Source organism: Syngnathus scovelli, chromosome 18, assembly GCF_024217435.2.
Source record: "Syngnathus scovelli strain Florida chromosome 18, RoL_Ssco_1.2, whole genome shotgun sequence".
Lineage (NCBI taxonomy): Eukaryota > Metazoa > Chordata > Actinopteri > Syngnathiformes > Syngnathidae > Syngnathus > Syngnathus scovelli.
This window is the reverse complement of record NC_090864.1, coordinates 8,251,857-8,274,548: the sequence shown is the minus strand read 5'-3', so window position 1 is coordinate 8,274,548 and position 22,692 is coordinate 8,251,857. Positions and strand designations below refer to the sequence as shown.

General features: G+C 39.9%; 2 protein-coding genes across 4 annotated transcripts; both read right to left on the bottom strand.

Moving 5' to 3' along the window:
* Nucleotides 1-3,833: 3,833 nt before the first annotated feature.
* Nucleotides 3,834-8,393, bottom strand: rab18a (RAB18A, member RAS oncogene family). Its single transcript, XM_049749232.2, has 7 exons — nucleotides 8,193-8,393; nucleotides 7,483-7,538; nucleotides 7,238-7,299; nucleotides 6,969-7,041; nucleotides 6,227-6,345; nucleotides 5,861-5,927; nucleotides 3,834-5,653 (listed from the first exon to the last, which is right to left on the bottom strand). The coding sequence occupies exons 1-7, from the start codon at nucleotides 8,258-8,260 to the stop codon at nucleotides 5,484-5,486; spliced, it is 615 nt and encodes a 204-aa protein (XP_049605189.1). The 5' UTR covers nucleotides 8,261-8,393; the 3' UTR covers nucleotides 3,834-5,483.
* Nucleotides 8,394-8,761: 368 nt separating this feature from the next.
* itgb1a (integrin, beta 1a) lies at nucleotides 8,762-21,336 on the bottom strand. 3 transcript variants are annotated; one of them, XM_049748576.2, is made up of 17 exons: nucleotides 21,047-21,336; nucleotides 15,704-15,764; nucleotides 15,311-15,396; nucleotides 14,938-15,157; nucleotides 14,687-14,857; nucleotides 14,375-14,613; nucleotides 14,142-14,297; nucleotides 13,970-14,065; nucleotides 13,432-13,521; nucleotides 12,832-12,972; nucleotides 12,551-12,753; nucleotides 12,240-12,478; nucleotides 11,946-12,168; nucleotides 11,235-11,470; nucleotides 10,997-11,163; nucleotides 10,263-10,340; nucleotides 8,762-9,877 (listed from the first exon to the last, which is right to left on the bottom strand). In XM_049748576.2, exons 2-16 carry the CDS (start codon nucleotides 15,762-15,764, stop codon nucleotides 10,263-10,265), a joined length of 2,406 nt encoding a protein of 801 aa, XP_049604533.1. In that variant the 5' UTR covers nucleotides 21,047-21,336; the 3' UTR covers nucleotides 8,762-9,877. The 3 variants fall into 3 exon arrangements, with proteins under 3 accessions (XP_049604533.1, XP_049604534.1, XP_049604535.1); XM_049748577.2 differs by lacking the exon at nucleotides 21,047-21,336 and adding an exon at nucleotides 18,412-18,479; XM_049748578.2 differs by lacking the exon at nucleotides 10,263-10,340.
* Between the last annotated feature and the right edge of the window lie 1,356 nt (nucleotides 21,337-22,692).

Genomic DNA, 22,692 nt, shown 5'->3' with positions numbered 1-22,692 from the left:
ACAATTTAATGTGCAATCAAAATGATCGTGTCGCTGTTTTTCTACAGTTTAAGTTACAACATTGTGTTGCTTTAACTCAAAGCCTTTGTGAAGGCCAACAATCAGTACTTGATATCCAGGGTCAAAGGTGACGGATGGCATCTCATGACCTACCTCAAACATACATGCGCTACTGTCTGATGTTGGATTGGATGAATGTAAATATTTGAACACAGCACCGCTGCCTGCTGGCAAGCTGAGCTCAGGCATCCCGCATCATAACCCAATTTAGGGGCCACTCTGGGATCTATGAGCAAAGAACTGAAGTTTGAACTGTTTGGAAGTAGAACCGCTGTAATAGCATCTGTTCGCAGCCCCAGGAAGGCACAAGACAGCGGTCGGGGTTGATGACCCGGTCTAATATAACAAGTCTACTATTGGCGAGTGTTTGCAAGAGCTCGTGTAAAATAAGACAGGGGAGGACCAAGACAAGCTGAAACGCAGCGGGGTCATAACATGAGCCACATTGCAACAGAAGATGGGTGAGGTGTAGCCAAAATAGTTGGCCCAGTACTGTACGACGAGATTGCCCACATCTACAAACATCTGGTTCGGAATTCGAAGGCATCTAAAGGTGTCAGTTTCAACAGGGGGGAAAAAAAAAGCGGCTCAACATTTCCAATTCTTAGAAAAGCAAAACCAAGATCAGACTAAAACTCCTTTAGCTTAATTTTACCGCATACAATATACATTATTACCCCATAATACAGTTTACAGGTATTATACTCTCAAAACTGGCTTAAATTTCCGACAGGCTGAAAGTGAGACGATGTCCAATCGAGTCTGGAAAACGTAATTTTCTGAAATTCAAAACTTTGTTGAGTTGCAAAGGCAATAGTTGTAGTTACCCCTAAATCTTGTCAGTGTTTGCTTATAAGAATTTGGGGTGTATGTTGAAGAAATATAATTTGCAAGGAAAAAAAAAAAACTCCTGGGCTTCGTGTTATCTTTAAAAAATAAACTAAAAATATAAACTACAATTTAAATATACTGTTCATGAACCTGTCACCATAAAAAAATATTTGAGTAACACATATTTTTAGATTCTTAACTTTGCCGGTTATTAACCATAAAAAGAAGACTAGCTTTGGCCGTTTCTCTCAAACTACATCAAGTTGGAGGGGAACTTTTGGTTTTCACATCTTTGCAGGGATGTTCAATCAAACTGAAGCCTGGGCTCTTAAGGACATATAAAAATACCCGTATTAAGATCAATAGTCTTGCCGTTACAAAACACTCATCTTGCCTCTTTTCTCACATTATTCGGTGAAATAAAACACTCACAACAACCTGAATAGTTCAAACAAATTACAAAGCATCATATGATCATGTGACCGGGGGTACAATACCCTCAGGGACTCTTTTATTTGACTTAAGCAGGACACTTTTCACATCCAATTGTCCACTGTTTGTTAAAATACTCTAAATATCCGTGATCCGTATTAACCTATAGTGACATCACAGACGACCGCAGATGTTTTTCGTAACAAAATAAGATAAATTGACATCTAAAAAGGTTTAAAAGATTTTCAAGCACTCAACATATCCCCACCAGCCGATCTTCTACAGCCTTCCAGACCTTTTCTCGTCAGGGTCACATGGACTTAGTGGTTTTCAGTTAATTTTTCTGGTCCGACCTCAAAGCTAAAATCGTCTTTGGCTAAGAAAAATAAGCCATGCAATTATAACACAGAGGGTAGATTATTTACATAAAATAATGAATTTGTTTCTATACATGCCAATCATTTCAACCAGAAGGTAGTTTATTAATGTGGACCCCCTCCTCCCCGCTTCCACTGGGGGCTACAGTGGAGCATGTGTAAAGTCAATGACAATGTTTGAGGCTCGTGGAAAACTAACACCCAAGCCATGTTGATACAAAGTGATTAGTTTATTATAGCAGCTGAAGGCCTGACTACATTGGTGTTTCCATGTTGGAGAGATCCGGATGGGTACCCTGACACGAGCAATGACGCCATTCCCGTGGAATCTGAGGATGCGTGTGACCAGATGTCACAAAGGGGGGGGGGGGGGGGGGGGGGGGTGTTATCGGTAAGATAAGGCAATGCGCTCATCTTTATACTTTGATAGCAAAAAGGATCTCCCGAGTTGCCGGCGTGTCCTTGCCCCCAGATGTTTATTGCAAAAAGTAACCCGAGGCCCGAATGAAAGCATCCCCTCCTGTGAGAGGAGTTTTCTTTAAAAGGGTGACAAGTCCTCATCCTTTACTTCCTTTTGGGCCTTGTCCACGGGGTACTGTTTTCCAAAAATAAAAAGCGGGTTATAAAATAACCATTTTGGTTTAAATTAGATTGAGTGGATATGAAAATAGGGTAAAACTCAATTACAGCTGATCTAACTTACATGGGATGGAGGCTAAAGGTTCAAACTAGGGTGGAAGTTTCCAGCTTATTCTTATTAAAGCTGTTTTGTGGATGAGGAGATGGTGAACCTTGCTGCCTGGGCCAATATGCTGACAAAATTATTGATCAGACCTCCCAACTCAGGAGAAATTTGAAGAAAATGGTACAAAACCGAAGCTCTTGTGCTTGCTGGTTATTTAAAAGTAACCTAAGAGATACGAGAGCCAGATTTCGGACAACAGTAACAAAACCACCTGAAGGTTTGTTAGGAGTTCCTTCAGCCTAAATCAGAGATCATTTCCTTTTCATTTCCAGAGTATCTACGAAGCTCCCCTTATGGTAAATAAATTACTTTCCTAAATGCATGGCAGAGGACGAACGGATGATCTTTCCAATCGTGCTTTTAAAAGCCAGCAAGGCACTCAATCTAACCATGAGCATGACATTGTGAGTGACGCCCGGGAATCGGACACCTTATGAAATGATGTCTGATGTCTCGTAACATTTTAACACATGGCAGCTCTGACTGCTCCCGAGAGAAGTTCGTCCGACTTTTTGTCCGTACCTGCCAGAGATATACTGGCAAAGCAGAGGAGCAAAAAAGGACAAAGCTTTATTAACGGAGGATTTCTTCTTGACACATGAAGAGACTGACAGAAGGACAGAAAGTATTCCGTCGAGCGTTCCCCGTGGAGTTCCTCTTGACTTCTCATTGTAGAAAAGTTCCAAACTCTGTTTAGTCTATCGTTCACGTCAACAGCACTGATGGTGCATAGGCGTCACTGGCGTGGTGCCTTCATGAAACTTCGTGGTTTGATATACTGCTCAAGGATACTTTGACAAGGAAACTTTCTGCCTTCTCAATCAAATTGATCTGTCAGTCGTTGGCTAATCATCTTTTTCAAAGTCACTACACCCTCCACCAAATTAAAAAAAGTGAGCATCTGTCAGTTCAGAACCTTCCGTACTATCTGATGTTTTTCCGATGTAGGCACGAGGATATGGCAGCGCTTACAGCTCAGCACACTGTCGCACCACATGAAGGCCTCAGTTAGTATTTGACTGAGACATATTTCCAGACGGCGGGCCGCACTGTGGCAGGAGATGAGGAACACGCTACAAGCGTCCTCGCTCACGCTGCCAGGCCTAAGCCTTTCATAATCGCCCAGGAATTATACACATCCCGGTTAAAGCGTTGGTAGGATGACTTACGACTGTGGTTGTTTCCCCGAGATGTCTGCCAAAAAATATGATTTAGTTCGATCACACGTCTGGGGTCTGAGGCTTCCTCCGACACTGTTCAAACACACATCTTTATTCCGAAGGCAACGGAATGCGAAGGGTGCCGAGTGAAAAACTACTCACCTAACAGCGACATTTCCAACACGGCAACCGTGACAGCAGTCATCTCCACAAACAGAAATAACGAGATTGCTTTCTTTCTTTATTATCGTTTATTGCGTTAACTTTATCTTGACATAGCCTTAAAGTATGTGTAATAATGACATTTAAAAAAAAATACAAAGAAAAATAATAGTTTAAACAGATAGGGCAGTCTGTAGTAAATATGTATACATTCAGCTTTACAACTTAGGAATGATCCTATCAATTGCTAAAATGTACACAAGAATATTTCAACGGAAATAAAATGGCAGACATCACAAGAGTATGCACTAATATAATAATATTAAAACCATGTTGTGTTCAATAACAGTTTTAAAACCTAATTACTGTTTTATCTTGACCTAAATGGATATACTGAAAATAGGTAAGGCAGTTCCACATGCAGGTAAATAAAAAAAATAAAAAATAATAATCTATTTTAGATTCGACAATGTAGTGTGCTATTCATGACCCTTTCACAATCCCTGGATGAAAAGATCAGACACTCGGAGCTACCGTACATTTCCCAGATTCAAACGCAGCACGGCTGTTAAACCCATTTGCAAAGTGGGGCACAGAGCCTTTTTTTTTTTTTTTTGTGACTGTTCAAATTTAGGCAACACTTGCTGGATATTGAACACTTTTCCTTCATTATGACAGAACGCAGCGCTGTTAGTGATATCGCTGATATTATCTGTCTGAACGAGCAAGCGCCAGAGTGTCTCGCACTCTTTTGAAGTGTCACATTGACCACGGTGTTGGGTGGAAAGCTTTTTTGCTGGTGCCAATCCATTTGACTCATCCACTTGTGTGTGTGTGTGTGTGTGTGTGTGTATATATATTAAATTAAAAAAAAAAAAGAACCTTAAAGATCAAAGTCAATAAAATGTCATCCCAAAACACTTGCTAAGTCGATTATATTGGGAGTAAATGAGGCAGTTGTGTGAGTGGAATCCAAGCCGTGGCTCTGGACTTTAAGATGGTTTGGCATTATAGAACGTCTGCATAAACAAAGTGTGCTGTATAAAGTGTAATATACGATGGACAAAAGTCTTGGGACACCTCTTCATTGAAATCAATTCCAGCTGGCTTCCTTGATTTTCACTTTACCAATGATATTGTTTCAGTATTTGTGCTTGGAGGAGGTCCATTTCTGTTCCAGCATGACCAAGTCCAGTGCACAAAATAAGGTCCTTGAGATGGATTTAAGAGCCCCGGCCGGAACCAATCAAGAGGACTGGTATCCCAATCCTTTTGTCCATATAGCAAAGCGTCTGTAGCGATACAGATAAGCCAGCTTCAACAATAACAACAACAAAAAATACACTTAGTCAATATAATTCCTGCTTCAGAACCAAATCATTAAACACTTTGATTTGTTTCCTTTTTTTAGAAGAAAAATGACACCAATTGCACAAAGTAAACTGATAAATGGCGATTCATCACAAATTCCAAGCCGGTAATGCGCCACGCATCCTACGTTGAGATCAAGGCTGAGCGGCTTTTGCATTTCAAGCGCACCTTTATAAAGAACATGTGCAAACAGTAACGCCCGTGTGAACGCAGGTGGATGATCCGAGCCCACAGTCTGGGTATTCAGCTCACGGCAACACGACGTGTGAGGGGAAGAGGACGGAAGCGGAGATTTGTGTTTCGGGTATTCACACTTGTATGTCAGGAAAAAAACGCGGCTGTTATCTAAAGCAGCGAGCAGTATCCTCCGCAGGCGCCGCCGCCCGCGTCCTCGTCGGTGAGCTGCACGGCTCGGCCGTGGCTCTCGCTCTGCCATAATCCCGGACTCTGGATGATCTTTTCGACGAGCTCCTCAAATGCACACTGAACGCCATCACGGGTTTTTGCACTGGCCTCTGTGAAAAGTTCAAAATCATAGTCAATGCTAAGAACATCAACTCTTTTAAGGACAAGAGGGGAAAAAAACAAAAACGTTTGAATTATAAATAGACACTAAAATTCCTCCACCAAAAGTATTAGAGAGCCAAAAAGCAGTTTCCCCTCTTGTAATAGTCCACTGCGACGTGCCCAGTGGCTGTTCAGAGGGAATCCTCCTGGCTTACCTATAAAAAGCATGGAATGTTTTCTTGCAAACTTCAGCCCTTCGGCCCTGTCGAGTTCGTGGTTTTCCTGAAACAAAGAAGTAGTAATGGCTTATTTGAGGTCTGCCGGGTGGTACTGTGAGCTTCTAAGAGGGCATATTTTTGCAAAGAACAAAACACAATGAATTTATAATACTCTATTTAGCAGTCAGTTGTCCATTAAGTTGCATCTATACAAATTTAACCTTACACGATGGATTTTGGTGTGGCAAAGTAAATCAATGACAACAAAAAAAAAGATTTTTGGCTAATTTAAATATCAAATACAGTTACAAACACCTAAAGTGATGTCAATAAAATTACGACCTTTTCTGAAAGGCAACTCACCTTGTCTATCTTGTTTCCAACGAGCATTTTCACAAGGTCGTTCCTTGTACAGTACGTCTCCAGTTCATTGAGCCAGTTTTCCAGTTTGGTAAAAGTTTCTCGCCTTGTGACATCGTACACTGGGTCCAATCAAACAAACAGAGGTAGGCGATTGGAGGCCGACAAATTTCACATATTGACGACATTTCACTACATCGGAATGCAGTTGGGTTTTTTCAATAAGCAAAGGTTGCATTTTTTTGAAATAAAGCTTCATTTCAGATGGTTTTTGAATACTGCATAGGCACATTTCATTCATAAAATATAATGTCCGTATCGGTTCAGTGCATAAGAAGTGCAAAACATACATATATTGACACATTTTTCACTCATTTCATCAAACATCAAAAGAGGAATGGCAAAGCCACAGATGTGTTTGCATTATTGTTGCAATCTGGTTTATGATTTCCATCCACACAACACATGTTTAGTAGATTTTTTTGAAGTTGTCAGCCAACACTTGAATGACTCACATCCAAGTGTTTAGTAACTAATTAAATTAGACAAATACACAGTTTTTCATATTCATTGCATAAGCCCACACTTGCCCAACTTTAAAATGACATCAGCACATATTGAGGTTGCAACATACATTTTTTGCAAGTGTTTGCACAACAACAACAACAACAACACACAGAGATGGGAAAACGACTTCAAATATTTCCACTCATTAAATCATAATCACAGTGTTGGAATTGCTTACCTAGGATGACTCCTTGTGCACCACGATAGTAACTGGGCGTCAGGGTTCTGAAACGCTCCTGCCCAGCAGTGTCCTGCAAAATAAAACCATGTCACTTTTGATTGGGAAGAAAAAAAATTAACAGAGCAAAGACCATAGCAGAAAAAGCCAGGATAACCAAAGTTGGACTGAGTGTTGCATGACTGCCATCTTCTGGACACTGTTTGGAACTGCAGTTCTGATTTTGTTTTTCTCAATACTCTTGTGGATTATTGAATTGTGGTACTTACCCATATTGCTAACTTTGCCTTATTGCCATCTACACAGATGGTCTTTACTTTGAAATCAACACCTGCAGAAATGAAAAAGCAACCAGTCAATAATCAATCAAAGAATCCTAGCCAGCCAAGTTAAACAGTATCCTTGGAGGTTTTTGTTTTTTTTTTCATCTTTGAAAGGATTTGGGTTTTTGTTTCAACATTGTGTCCTTGTAATTCTACACCCTACAGTTATTTCAATTTTATCTTGATCTCACCTATTGTGGCTGTTTGCTCTGGGTCAAATGTGTCATCGGTGAATCTTAGGAGAAGGCTGCAGAGGATAAAAAAAAAAACCACAGTTGAGAAAAACAAAAAATACAGCAGACTCACTTTGACACGTAACTCGATGCTGACATTGATGCCAGTAAAACTGTCTTGCTAAACTGACTGCTATGTGCTTAACTTGCAAAATTGCAAGATGACATCATTGCAAGGTTGTGGTTAATAGGACAAAGTTCATTCTTAACTACAACTTAACTCATAACAGCAAGTCTTAAGTTCACAAAACCTTACGAATAAGATAATGACACCCAAAGCACATGCTACAGTTTGCACTTCTTGGTAGCCGATGATTAGTCATCAGATTGGATCATTTCTTGTCTCATTCTATGACACACCAAAGCAATTTGCACAGTCTGCAATGTGAAGGTTTATGGCTCAAAATTACGCACGCAGTCATGAAAACCATCCCAGCAATGGTGTCACCATCTTATCTGGCAGCTAACTAGCGTGTTACAAAAAACCCTAATCGTATTAAACTCCATTACGGGAATCGTGATAGCGGTCCCGTATTGATCATGCAGATAAGACTGTCACGACGGAGTTGCGACTTTAACACTCTTGTTTAAACCCCGCAAAAAACAACAACGAGCTTGTTGCTAGTCAGCGTTAGCCGATTGCAGCAACACCCTTCGTGGTTACTAACCTGGACTTCCCGACGCCACTTTCTCCAATGATTAGTATTTTCAACGTTGTCAGAATGTCGTCTTCCATCGCCTTTAATAGGCAAATTGTCCGTCTATAGTGAACAACTTAAACGATCGTTCAAACGATGTTTCTTAACAGCTAGCATTCCTGTTTACTGCTTTGAGTGGGCGGAGCTTGGCAGCGTCTTCCCGTTATACGTATCCTGTTATACTAATTGAGCTTCCGGTTTCTGTATGTAATCAATTTATCAATAAAGCAATTAAATGTTGCTGTATACATAAATTTATTTTTATTGAAAGCTTTAAAGGACAAGTCCAAAATATTTTTTAAAATAATTTACTCTTTGCGCAACACGAGTCTCAATACAGCGTTCTAATTACTATTATGAATATAAATACGTATAGATACCGTGGGGCTACAAAACATTTTTAAAAAATCCTTTAATTGTAAAATGTATAGATACATAGTAAAAATTAATAGATATTTAAAATGTAAATTTATAGATCAAAAAATGATTGTAAATCTACTAAAAACACAAACTGCCTATCTTAATAAAGAGACATCAACAGTGTTTTGGGAGTTTATTTAATAAATAAGTCATTACAGCATAAGGGAAAGAACATGGTGATTGAAATAAAAGGCACTTTTCAAAAAAACATACTGTAAAGGCGCGTGTGTGGTGCTTCTGAGGCATTAAGGTGAATGATAAAATATTTTTGCAAAACAAAACAAAGTGCGACTGACAATGAAGTTCACAAAGGAAGATATTTTTGGGAGTTTTTGGCAAAAAAAAAAAAAAAACATAGGAAAGACCTGAGAATAAATAAGTCAGTCGTATTGGTAAATTAGATGTATTACAATTGGTAGTGTTTATAAAAACAACATAAATCCTTTGATTCAACATCACCATCAAATGATTTTTACGAGTGGTATACAGTCCATTTGTGATAGCATATCAACATTTTGTTGATATTAAACATTTATATTATGGTGTAGTTCCTTCAAAATATAAAAAACTCGTGAGTGCAATAAAACTTCATTATGTCTGAGCTGCAGTCCAAACTACATTTACAAATATTTATTCACTTTTGCAGCACAAAAACTTAACCAAAATTCTCAACTAAACTTCTATTGCATTTGTTTTTCAAGATATACACATAATGCGGCATGATGTGCTGCTGTGGCTGATGATTTACATAAACATCCAAAACACCTCAGGTCTTGTCACATATGTAGAAGGACACCACAAACAGTCAGTGCAGAAAGACACAAGAGGAAATAGCATACAAGATGGCAGATGAGCGTGACATTAAGAAGCTGATTATTTCTAGGGCATGAATTATTTTGGATGATATTCACCTTCTGCTGGTAAAACAAGTGAAATGAAATGCCCGTACCAGACCTTTGGCAGGATAGAAAAACAACTTCGATTCATAAACCTCTAAGAAATTTGAAAAGTATATACACATACTGTACATCTAAAATACAACAAAAGCATATAAATACGTGTTAATAAAAAATACAGACGCATGTGCATTGTAATGACCAAGCAACAATAGGAAACAACAATCCTCCTCAGAAGCCGAACGTACAGCAAAAATGTCAAATTCTTCTTCCTCATTTGCCTTCATATTTGGGATTGACCACAGTCGTAACAGCACTTTTGTAGATGGGATTTTCGCCCTGGGAATTGAAGAAAAAAAACATCATAATTATGAATCATTCTAACACAAAACATGTTAGAATTCCCTGATTTATTATTTGCAAATATTATAGTGCACTGAAAACACAATCAGGACATGCCTCTGAGTTGCTTGAAGGTAAGACCTCTTTAAATACTTACCAGAAAACGCCCTTTTTTGTAATTGTAGCCAGATATGACACTTGATCCTCAAATCCTGTGTATCACAGCACACTCATGCACTTGCTTTGTCCCTATTAAATTCCTCTTCCCCTTGCAAGCTCATGTAATATTTAGTGGTTTTGCAAACACAGAGAGAAAAGAAGACACTGAGAGACAGTGCACACACACAAAAAACGCATGCAGGAAATGTGAAAGAATACGAACTTAAAGGACATCAGCTCTACGTCCATAGTTTGGATTCTGGAACTTATTGATAGGACTCTTGTATATGGGGTTGTCTTGCTACAGATAAAGAATGAGCACAGAAAGATTTCAACAGAGACGAATGATAGAACTGCAAGACGCAGAGAAAAGGCAAGGATGAAAACAGAAAAGGCGTGCATAACACAAAAAGGTTCACGAGAAGGTACCGAAAACCCCCATCAATTGAGGACTCTACCAAATCTCACCACAAGGTAGCGAAGGAGAGCCGTGTCATAAATTTAAGATTTTATCTACTCCACCACTAGGTGGAGTCTGATTACAGCCTATTAGGTCGTGCTGCAATCTTGTCATATTGACGTTGGCCGATGACTACACCAGGCAGGAAGTCGGGAAAGGAGGCGGCGCAGACACTCCCCGGAAAAAGCTTCGGCTACGCATAACATTCCCTAAAAAGTCCATGAAGCCTCCAACATTTTCCGCTTGATTTTGAGTGCCGTTCAGCGGCAACCATCTGTTTCTCCACATGAGACTTTAGAAAAAGAAGGTGAGCAATATTACCAGTCTGCAAAGCTCATCTAACATGATCACAAATGAATTTACTGTTTTAAGGACAACCTTGCACCAAATATTCCCCCACACCTGGTTTTTGTATTAACACAAGTCAGGGAACTGCAAAATCCATAAAAGTATCTCTTGAATATCTCACAGAGCTTGTTGTACTTCCAAACCCTCACCGTATCCCACTTGGCGTTCATCTTCTCCTTCTCAAATTTGGCAAACTCTTTTCTATCGTGGATGATTGTCAGCAGCTTCCAGATGAGCAGTAGAGCTAAACCGATGAGGACGATGCCTGCGACGACACCCACCACGATGGGTATGATCTCAGGACCGGACGGACAATCTGAAACACAGAAGGTCAAAATAAATATCAAGGAGCAAATGGATGCTTTTTCAACTTTGCTTCTTCCTTACCAAGAGTTTCAACCACATGGACCTCCTTTTCTGTATTGTTGTTGACAGCGTAGGTGTAGTAGAACCAGCAGTCGTTGGCATCCCTTTCCTTACAGTGCATCACAGGGTAAGAAGCGTCGTTGGGCTGAGGCAGCTTGTCCCTGTCCTTCACTTTGATCATGTTGAAATAGCTGCAGTCGCGTTCACACGTTTCCTTCTTCTCACCTGTACCAAATGCCCGACACTGGACGCACTCCCTAAAAGGAAGGCAGGTTATCACAAATTATAGTTGGGATCATTTTTCTACTACCGTATTTTCCGGACTATAAGGCGCACCTAAAAATCTAAAATTTTCTCAAAAGCCGACACTGCCCCTTATATATGGACCAAATTCCTAAATTTAAACTAGCCCGAAGCATTGTGTCATGAAATCAATCACAAGTGGCCCGCTGAAGACTATGAATCATGAATCAAAAAGACTATGGATCATTATTTTGTGATTATAAAGTAATTTGTTGCGTCTGAAGTCGAAATAAAAAAGATAAAATGGAGAATGATTTGATTTGGATTAAAAATCTGACATGATGCATTAATGGTGCGCCTTATAGTCCAGTGTGCCTTATATAAGGACAAAGATTTAAAATGGGCCATTCATTGAAGGTGCGCCATATAGTCCGGTGCGCCTTATAGTCCGTAAAATACGGTAATTATTTTCCAAAATGTCAAACTTACTTGTGCTCAGTGCACACTCCCGGGCAGGTAGGGCACGTTTCGCAGGTGGGACCCTGAAATTTAGGGTCGGTACACTTGCAAGTGCCACAATCACATGTCCCTCTGCCGTTGCAAATCTGCTTGTTGCTTGCCAGACATGTGCTTGTATCCAGAGAACAGTCACAGGCGCTCCCAGTCCACATGGGGTCGCATATGCACACTCTGCAATCGCAGCGGCCGTGCCCTAAGGAATCAAAATTCAAAAAGTTTTAGAATGATTCCCTCAGAATTTGCCATTTCCATTACGTTGCTCACCTCCGCACAGTTTGTTTCCTGATCGGTCACAATTAAAGTTATCACATTCGCAGTACTGTCCGCTGTAACGTTCTTCCGGATTGTCTCTCTTCTTGCACTCGCACGTGCCGCACACACAGTCGCCATTATTGCTACATATGTCGGTGCCGTTGTCTTTACGGCAGGTGCGGTCCATGTCCTCTGTGGCCACGTCGTTGCTGCTGCATTCACAATGTTTGCCCACGCGTCCATCATAACACCTTGGAAATCGAAGAAATATGCATTCCTTAATCTCCTTTTCCATCTGGTAGAACCATCTGGGATTGACTTACTTGCAGGCGCCGCATTCATAGGTCCCGTTTCCAAAGTGGCAATTGTCGCTATTGGCGACGCCCTCTTTATGGCATTCGCACTCACAGATAAAGTTGAGCAAAATCTCGACTTCCTCTGTAAATCCCAATGGCTTTATCTTGATCGTTTCAGGTTTCCCTTGCTTTGGACAGCCCAGAGATGTCACACTGATGGTAAAAAAGACCTGGAAACAACAACAACGGAATATTCTTAGCATGTTGTGAATATGAACTGGTTCTATTTTCGTATTTCAATTCCTTACCTCATCTCCAATTGAAATATTGGAGCATTTTCGGCCATTTTCACCCTCAGTGATTAGTCCGTTCTTACAGCGGGATGTGTAAGCAATGGTCACCCCCTCTGGAAGCTTGCTATTCTCCAGTATGACCTCAGACGAGAGCGACTGTCAAACAAAGAAGAGATAATAACATGGATGGTGATTTTTTTTCCTTTGCAATGGAATGTCATCTGGTAGTTTTGTTTAGACAGCAGGCTATACAAATGGCTTCACTCAGTAACATGGGGATTTTTTTTTCTTCAGGATATTTCCTTAGATCACAGATGAACAATAATTATCATTTTTACATGATTGCTTGTGAGTTAATTAGTTATTCCATTTTTTTTTTGCAAGTTCCCCTTGCATTAAAAAGACTTTAAAAAATGGTTTATGGCACATCACTGGCGGAGCTAAGATTTTTTTTCCTAGGGGGGCATGGGGTGGCCCCAGGGGGGAAACCAAAACAAATTAAAAATTACAAACTCAAATAATTCTTCAGAAAAAGCTGACAAATATGTTCATATGTGTGTTTTTTTTGGTGGGGTGTAAATGTGGGGGAAATAAATACAAAAAAAATATACTTACATTGTAAGCATCGATAATAAGATTGATAACATTGCTTGAATTAGCAGAGAGCGTGCCCACTGCAGACTTTGGTATCAGATTTTTCAACTCCTGGGAACAAAAAACAAAAACACATTTCAGGGTTATTTTTTCTAAATCTGTTAAATTTATACCATATAATCCAAATAAGCACTGGAGCGCTACAAAGTTTTCTTTTATGGTTTGGATGGACACTATTGCATAACACATTTTTATTGGTCGGAAGCCCACCAGGGCTTCTGTGGGGTCAGGCATTGAAAGAACCTTGATCACAGTTAGATCACGGCTCCACCGCAGATGGAAATAATCAAAGATTCAAGGAGAGGTTGCCATTAATTTATAACAGATGTCTTGGCCTAGTTGGAATTTTTAAAAACTTTATTGTTCCATTTATTTATTTACACGCTAGGAAGCTACACTGAACATCACATACACGAAGAAACACGAGTAATAGGAATCAATCCCATTTTTAAAAATTCACAAAATAATATTTCAGCATGAGAGAATTTCTAAAACTAACTTGGTAAACAGGCTGGAACTCCTCAGTGACAGCAAATATGGTTTGAATGTTGTTATCGCTCAGCTTCTGAACCAAGTGAGCAATGGAGGGATAATCCTGAAAGAAAAAGATTAAGACATTTCAGAAGAGTGGCCAAATCTTATTTCCAAATTCGAAAAACTCGGACACTCACATAGTAGTGGCTCATGGTGTACGCGTTATTCTCCAAATGACATTTTCCATCATTAGGCAGTACGATGCCGCCGAGCTTGCCATCTCCTGCAAAGTGGAAGCCAGCGTCAGTGGAAAACACCAGAAGGCGAGTCACGTTCCTCCACCCGATCTGGTCCTGAGAGATCAGGAAAATACATACATTAAATACATGGGATTCATGAAGGTCTCATAAAATAGAAGAACCCTGCGTACCCCACAAACAGCTACTTGCATGATGGCATCGAATCCACCCTCAGGAGAATCCAGGTTTCCCGAAATATGCTGCTGGCCCACCAGGGTGTTGAACCTTTTCCCATCACTGGTGAGCTTCAAGACATTCTTGTAGCTGAACGGGCTGGTGCAGTTCTGGTCACCCGTGCACGGGTTCAACAACTTAGCCGGGGTGGTGCTGATGTATGGCATGACTGTCTTCTCCACAAAAGAACCAAAACCTATAACATTTTTTTTTAATTAAACCCAGGAATGACATCATTATACGATTAACCCAAAAATTAAATTCCATACCTATCCTGAAGTCAGATGTGATTTTTGACATTTCTAGCATTAAACTGGTTCCTAAGTTCTTGACATTCTCCAGATCATCTTTCATGGAGTATGAAAGGTCCATCAAGTAGTACAAGTCGATGGGGTAATCTTCTGCCCGCTTGAACTTCAGGTTGAAAGACTGGGGCTCACCTACACACACACACACACACACACGTTACATGATACACTCACATCACAACAAGCAGAGAACATCATCTTCAACTCTTCACCTGATCTGAGAGTAAGACTGAGCTTCTGAGGTTGTATCTGGGTGATTTCTTCCGGTTTTAGTTTCCCTGCTCCTTTTCTTCGGTTGGTCACTGCTTTGTTTCTGAGGATCCTCTTTTCTCCACGAGGGTTCTCTATCAACATATCTCTACAACCTCTACTCTTCAAAGACTGCAGCTCGTCGCATCGGGTCGACACGGCTTCGCCTTGTTTTAGGAAGACCTGAAATCACCATTTATTATAGTCAGTAAATGTTACATCTATAATAAAAGACGGTCACATGACGATAAATCATCCTAGCCAATGCTTTTTGAAAAAAAGGAAGCAATTTGATCCAAAATGTGTGTTGTTGCTTTTAAGTAAATGGATTCATACCGGGTCTGTACACCAGCCACATTTTGCTCCAGCTTGGATGCACTCTCCACAGTATCTGGCATTTGCACTGATGCACTCATTCCCCTCTGTATAAAAAAAAAAAAAAAAAAAAAAAAGAAACAAAGAGGATGCAGTGTCAGAGAGTGCAGCCCAGTCCCTGCAAAGTAAGCAGCTCTGTAAGCCTTTACGTTTACACATCAATTCATCTGGAACGCTGCGGCTCTATCGTAATTGGAGACGGGATCGGAATACCCAGCCGCCATTATTTTCTGCATGATGCTGAGGTGGACTTTCAGTCAATGACATCATCATGAATCAGGATAGTGGCTACCTCTACTGCAGCCTTACAGTATCAAACAAGTTAAATAAATCTGTTATTTTTTTCCAATTTACCTTTCTGAGCATTGCAGAAGACTCCTAACAACGTAGATATCAAAAGCAGCTTCAGGTCCATCTGAAAAAAACAAACATTATTGCATTAGTCTATATTCAACTCCTCATTTTTAGCCCCTCCCCTCTCTGAAAAAAAATGACTGATAGAATCTCTAAGCGGTTAAGGTTTAACTGGTGGTAATAAATTATCTTCGGTGTGTGTGGGAAGGGGTAGGGGGATGGCCTGGCTATTTTCAGTCCGTCGCAGGGCAACAGGCAGCTAATTCAATTCAGACACATATATGGAATAATCACATACACACACATAAACACGCACGGAGGTCTACATGGAGTCCAGCCTGCCATTTCCCATAATTCCTTTTACTGTAAATAGCACGAGCTCCCGGGAGTCCTTCTCCAGAAATGCATATTGACCTTTCAGCTTTTTTGGTCAGCCAAATCGATTCTTGCTCTTAACGCAACTCTCATAACTGAATACGATGATAACCATAGAATCATAAAATGTAGTTTAGCAACAATGGAAATTTGTATCCTAAAATGAATTCCACTATAGACAAAATCCAGGCAGGCGTCTCGAATTAGAGTCTGAAGATTTTTCAGCCGGTGGCAGTCACCGCCTATTCATAGAGGCTCCATAAAAGTCTCCATTCCCTTACACTGTGGTAAAGAAAGCACTGACGTTAAGCGTAGGGTGTTAAGTGATGCATTCCTCAAGCGTGTGCACCAGTGTCCCATTCGAAAGACGCATTTTGTCCATAGCCGCTTAAATTAGCCTCTGTTCACTGGTTCATCACATTTCTAAGAGCAGAAAAAAAAAAGACTTTGTAAAATTCCTATCTGGGATTCACCATCAGCTTCAAATTTGGATGATGTGTCAGAAGTCAGTGAAGCTTTACAGCTGCACAGAGGAATGTTCTACTGGAGTAACCTTCAAATCCTCCTCCATACATTAGAATGTTGTAAATCCAACTATTTGATGTTTAAGGAGGAGAAAGGGCAAAGTCAGCAGAGGCAAGCAACGTTTGTGGGATCCTTTCCTTTGGAATTGAGTCAAGCTCTTTGCCTCGGAGTTGGGGAATATGCGCCGCCCTTTCCTGTTTTTCCTTCTTTTCCATTCCTCTTTAGCATGTCTGGGGAAGAACACATATTCTAAATGTAGGAAAGCCCTGGCATTTTCTTAAAAACAGCGTTCACATTTTATTATTCTAATCAGGCCATTTATTACATCAAAATGTGCTGCTTTGTAGAAATATCACATTTTGATCCAGCAGGAGAGACCAGCAAAAACATATTTTGAGGGTTTCCATCATTCTTTTGGTCTGTCTGGCATATCTTGGACATTCCACACGCTTCCCCCCTCCTCTTTCCTTCCTCTTCCACTTTACCCGCATCACAATCCGCAACTCACTTGCTAAATATGAGCCAAAAGCAAATTTCCCTTCCCCTTTCCTTCAAATTGGTGAGAAGGAACATTTTGGCAATCTCAGAGATGTAAAATGATATCGATGAAGGAGAATATGATGTCTTCTGGTGTCTCTGCCCGTCCCCCCCCTCCCCTCAAGAGGATCCTCTCATGGAGGACAAAAGCAATGAATCAGGCTGTCCTTTGAGAGCATGAAAGAGGATCTGATTCTTAATGTGTGCCCGCCTCTCCCATAAAAGAGGCACTGTGTGATTAAATAATACTAATGAGGAAGATGTTGATGCTTTTAATTTTGGTTCAAATGAGAAATTGCGTCACAGCAAACAAACAAAAACAAAAAAATTGACAGCTTTGGAGATCCCAAAATTGATTCAATGTGAATATTTTTATGATAGAATTAGACTAGAATAGAAAATATGAACCCGGAGGGAAGGAATGTAAAAGAACAACAGAAAATTTCCAGTCACTCAGCTTGTCATTCCGTTTTTGTTTAAGTCTTCAAATCAAATGGATGTTTTTTTTTTTCAGTAAGATATCAGCTTGTGTTATTTTTCCACATTTTAAGATCCCGCCAGTGGGAAGGAGCGTGCGTCATAATATTACTTGATGGAAAAAGCATTATTCTTTCGTGTCCTTCATTTGGGGCCTGCAGTAGATATAAACAGTAGCTTGAATTTTCTGCTCTGCATTTCACACAAAACACTTGGCCTGAAGCCAGCTAGCATTCCGCTTGTGTGTGACAAAGGCTAAAGATACAACGCAGTGAGACGGACTTGAAGTAACGGACTTGAAGTAACTTCTCTTGGTTACTTTTCAACACTCGTTGAAATTAAATTAAAGCTCCACTCAAAAGCTGTTTGTTCACTCGTTCGGCAGAAACAATTGAGACTTGTGCACGGACTTGGGACTGGCTCCAAGTCTGTATCACCATTCATGGCTCCATCCCAAGACTGAAAATAACTGGGGGGGATATTTCTAACTCATCCTTCTCACCTGACATCTGCAATCACTCTAAAAAAAAAAGGTAGACCGTCACAAAAAGACCTCAACTGCACCAAGCTTCCACCCACGTGAATGTGTGGAGCTTTACTAAAGTCAGAAGCGGAACATTCAATCCTCACCAGGATAGGGGCTCATGATTGACATTTCTTGTAAGGCCATTACCAGAAAATCAGATAAAAACTGCAAAACAGACAATACAGATGTTTATCCTCATCTGCCTCTAATGTGTTGCTTTGGCGAGCTAACACTCAAAGTTGTCATCGCGAGAGCATGGAAGACTTACAGCAAGATCACAGACGAGGTTCCTGCGCCTGTTCCTGCCACCTGGCAAGTGTTTGCCCCGAGCTGCTGTAGTCAAAGACCAATTGTGAGCTTAAGAAGGAGGAGTTGCTAAACACTAAAATCTCCACAAAGCGCTACGTCTTTGTTGAGTTGGCCCTTCCTCTGCTGGAACACAGGAAACTCAACTGGATCACACAGGAAGCCTGTATTATGTTGCTGGAGAAGGAGTCACATATGACCCCCCCCTCCCCCATGAGCATGACATCATAGTTGTCATTTGACAGTTTTTAATAAATAAATAAAATAAATAGTAGGATATTTCTTTCCTAGGATCAGGAACAAGAACTGCCATCGTGAGAGACAAATCATAAAGATAAATAAAAAAATGACGGCATGTCTGCAGTGTCAGACAAAAAAACAGCTGGGAAGTATTAAACTCAGAAACCTCGCCTAGATTTAGACTTTATCAGAGCTACCGGTCCCCAAAGGGACAAACTTTATCTAGCAGCAACTCAAAATAGTTGTACACTTCTTAACACGTGCCTGAGCACGACATAAACCAGCTGACAGTAGCCAAGACGTCATAAAGATCTCCGGTGCTGCACAAATAGTGACGTCAAAAGTGTTAATTCCAACAAAAAAAAAAATCTCAGCTGTTAGTCGCCTCTGAATGTGCCGAATTAATGACAAGCAGATGTCTTTCATTAGAGCCCCCCCGAGTTTGACACTTGACCTAGAAGGCCTCTGTTTCCGCAACCACAAGTGAGTGAGAAATCTGCAGACTGGCAACAGTAAAGACTTTACGATGGGCTGTTTTTCAAGATAGAGGTTTCGAAGTGAATATGCACCTCAGTACCTCGAAGGAAATCTTATTCAGGATTTATTTTGTCTAATTACAGACAACTGGAGCTGCCATACCAATTAGGATGCTCTCATGGTCATTATTGTGCTCTGATTTAAGTTCCTCATTTGGTAATGTCTGCTGTTTTTATGACTCTTTCATCTATAATATGTGCGAGAATCGGTTTGTGACTCACCGGGCATTGCTGAGAGTTGAGTGTCAAAGAGTCATTCAAAAAGACGGAGAACAGTGTTTGCATTGTTTATCACGTCACTGCTTCAAGCCAATTTAGGAACTTTTAACAATGTCGCTATTTTCTCTTGGAACTTCGTGTTTCGATGTCGTATTTTTCATCAAGCTGGATTGTTGCAGAAGGAAAAATGTAAGATATAAAAGCCGTAGAGGTCTGAATCTTTAATGTAACACTCCTAGGCAGAGTCTCTGTTTATTTGGAAAAATGCGGAGCTTGAGAGCCTAATAAACATTCCCGTTCCGTCTCAGACAATAAACGCATTCTGCTACTATTTTTCCCCCGTTAACATAATAAGTTTAACTTGGTTTTCACAGGAGACCCTTGCAAGCAGGTCAGCTTTCACTACTCTTCTGTTTTTAGAAGCAGGCGCCACCACCCATAGACATCCAAACTAAATGTGGAAGGGGAAGAAAGACAGAGAAGCCTAAATTGTTGGTTAAATACAACTCCGAAGACACACCCCGCAATCTAACTGCCAATGTATGTACTTTAAGAAACTGGAAGTGATGCATTTCCATAAAGAAGGCTTGTTGGTCAAGCATGTGATTCCCTTCCTAATGCATAACTGTTCTTCTGGGATTATCTGCAGGAGACCTGGCTGTTTTCCCACTTTGATGGTATGTGGCTGTCACATAGAGCTAAACATGAATCACCAGACTGAATCGGGGATAACAAGTGCTTGGTCCCGTCATCAAGCTGGCAGCTGTTAAGCATTTTTATTCAACCACATGGATCCAATTGCATTTAGTTGGTGACTAAGACTTGATCAAGTTTGACGTCACAGAGGCTATGGCAGCTGTGTCCTGCATGACAACTTGAGGTCACGTCCATTTCGCTGACGGCATTACCTTCTTCTTTACACTAAATCCAACCCCCTTTGTCCTATCCTCCTCATTTCTCATTCTTACATCCCCGATGCTTCCTCTGCCCTTGCTCTCATCCCGCCTCCATTTCCTTGATTAAACTGGCTGCGGAGTCAGCGACTGTTTCGAAGGTCTTTATCATTGTGTTCGCCTTCATGTGGAGCTTTTATCCAATGGAAATGCAGTCTGTCATTTATGGAATACGAGGTCTGCTGATTGTTTGGCTTGTATCCATGCAAAATTAATAAACCGAGCAGAAGTTAAAAAGTGATACACCGAAGCACATATTCACCCCAAAACAATTGATATAATATGTTCAATATATTATAATAAATATATATAATATATTTCAACCACTTTCTATGAGCCAGAAGCATCCCCTGATTTTAAGCATGTGTGAAGAGGGGATGCACTTTCACATTATTGTCCACAAAAAAAAACCCTTACTCTTATTATGGATGGCTATATTAAAGCCTGAAGGGGGAAAAAAATAATTTTCTTCACTTTTTTTAAACACTATATTAGACAATATCAATAAATCAGTGGACCACAACCAAGAAAGTAAAAACGCTACAATTATGGAAGAAAAAAATAAAAATCATAACATAAGTGAAAAAAAAAACACTTACATACTTTTTTGTGCAACCTAAGATTATTATAAAATGATTATCTTGTTTACCTTTGCGTTGGAGTGGTATTCCCGTTGCAGCACACAGAAGATAGACAATCGGTCACAGCAGCGGCTGGCACCAGATCACTTTCTCCACCAAAACAAAAAATAAATCAAATTTAGATTTACACTACCGCCCATTTAATCCCGATCCAAGATAGGAATTGTTTTCAATGCAATTCAAATGTAAAATGATAATCTCCGGGTAGTGCGTGTTTTTTAGTGAAGTAACAAGCGGCGAAGCTGACACGAAGCGCTTCTCGCTCCTCCTGCCCGAAACGCACTGCTCTTGAAATGACGTCGACCTATTTTAAGATTTTCTTCCTCCTGTTGCAGTACCAAAATAAAATTACCTTGGGCATCATATTTTGTCATTTTTGTTTCTTTATTACTTCACCAGAAAATATATCCAATTAAAACACAATAAAGAAATGTCATAAATAGTTAAGATTTTGTTTCGCTCCAATGGCAAATCTTTGGTTATTTTGCACGCACTGTGCTTTAATTTGAAAATAGTGTAAATGGGTTTCCCGTTCATCTTTTTTTTTATTTTAGTGATCACATCACGTTTGTGCGCTTTTGCCACTACTTAGGGAATTAACTGCATAAACAGTAAGCAATTGAAACTGACCCTCCTTAGTGGCAAAGGCACTTGGATGGGAATGTGCAATTAATTTGATTGATTGAATTTGCTTTTAAATGTTTATTTGTGCAAAGAAAACAGATATAGCTTGTCCTGTATTCTGTTTTGTTGCAGAAATTAAAACTGAAAATAATATAATTTGTATAATGATACTTTTAAAGCCATTTGTTTGAGAATTGTTTTTTTTCCTTACACGCAAGGGACTCACACTGAGAAAAAAACAACCATATCAGCCCCGGAAGGGCCTTGAATCCTGTTTAGTCTCCAAGGAGGGTTTAACCAGAGAATGCTCGGTGTCTTTTTTGTTTATTGGATAGTGCGTTCAGAAGCACTTTTTAAAAACAGAAAAATGACCCGTTATTTGATTTCAGTTTTAATGTAGAAATACCAAAATTGAAATACTGCTTGTTTTTTTCATTTGTTGTCTGGGAAAAGTAAGTAAAAGAGCGGTTTAATATTATTGGTTTTGTTCTAAAACAAAAAACTGAATATATCGTGAGAAACAAATAAAAATACAAAGACGCGTATATTCGTTTTTGGATTCCCGGATTTGACCATAAAATGGCAAAAGTGTACCGTATGTCGCCCTCTGCGGGTTACTACGAGAAATGCACCCAGTGATAAATTCCAGGAATCCAAAGCAAATACATATACGAGCCGTTTCTTGATTTGTGTGTCGTGCTGTATTATATTTTTGTTTAGAAATAAAAATAGAAAATCAAACTTTATTTTACTTACTCTTTTTGCAACAAATGAGGAAAATAAAGCTGTTTTTCAATTCTGGTATTTCTATATCAAAATAAAAATCAAATGAGTGAAGTGTAAAAGGAAGCCAGACATTGGACAAATGTTATCTGAGGAAGTTGGCAAAAAAATCACAGCTCAGACGCCATCTGATAATAAATATAACATTTTTTGGGGGGGGAAATAGAAATAAAAAAGTTCTGTTAAGTACCTATCTGCTGAATACTGTAATCTGTAGCGCCCTCCTGTGGTCAATCATAGTTACTAC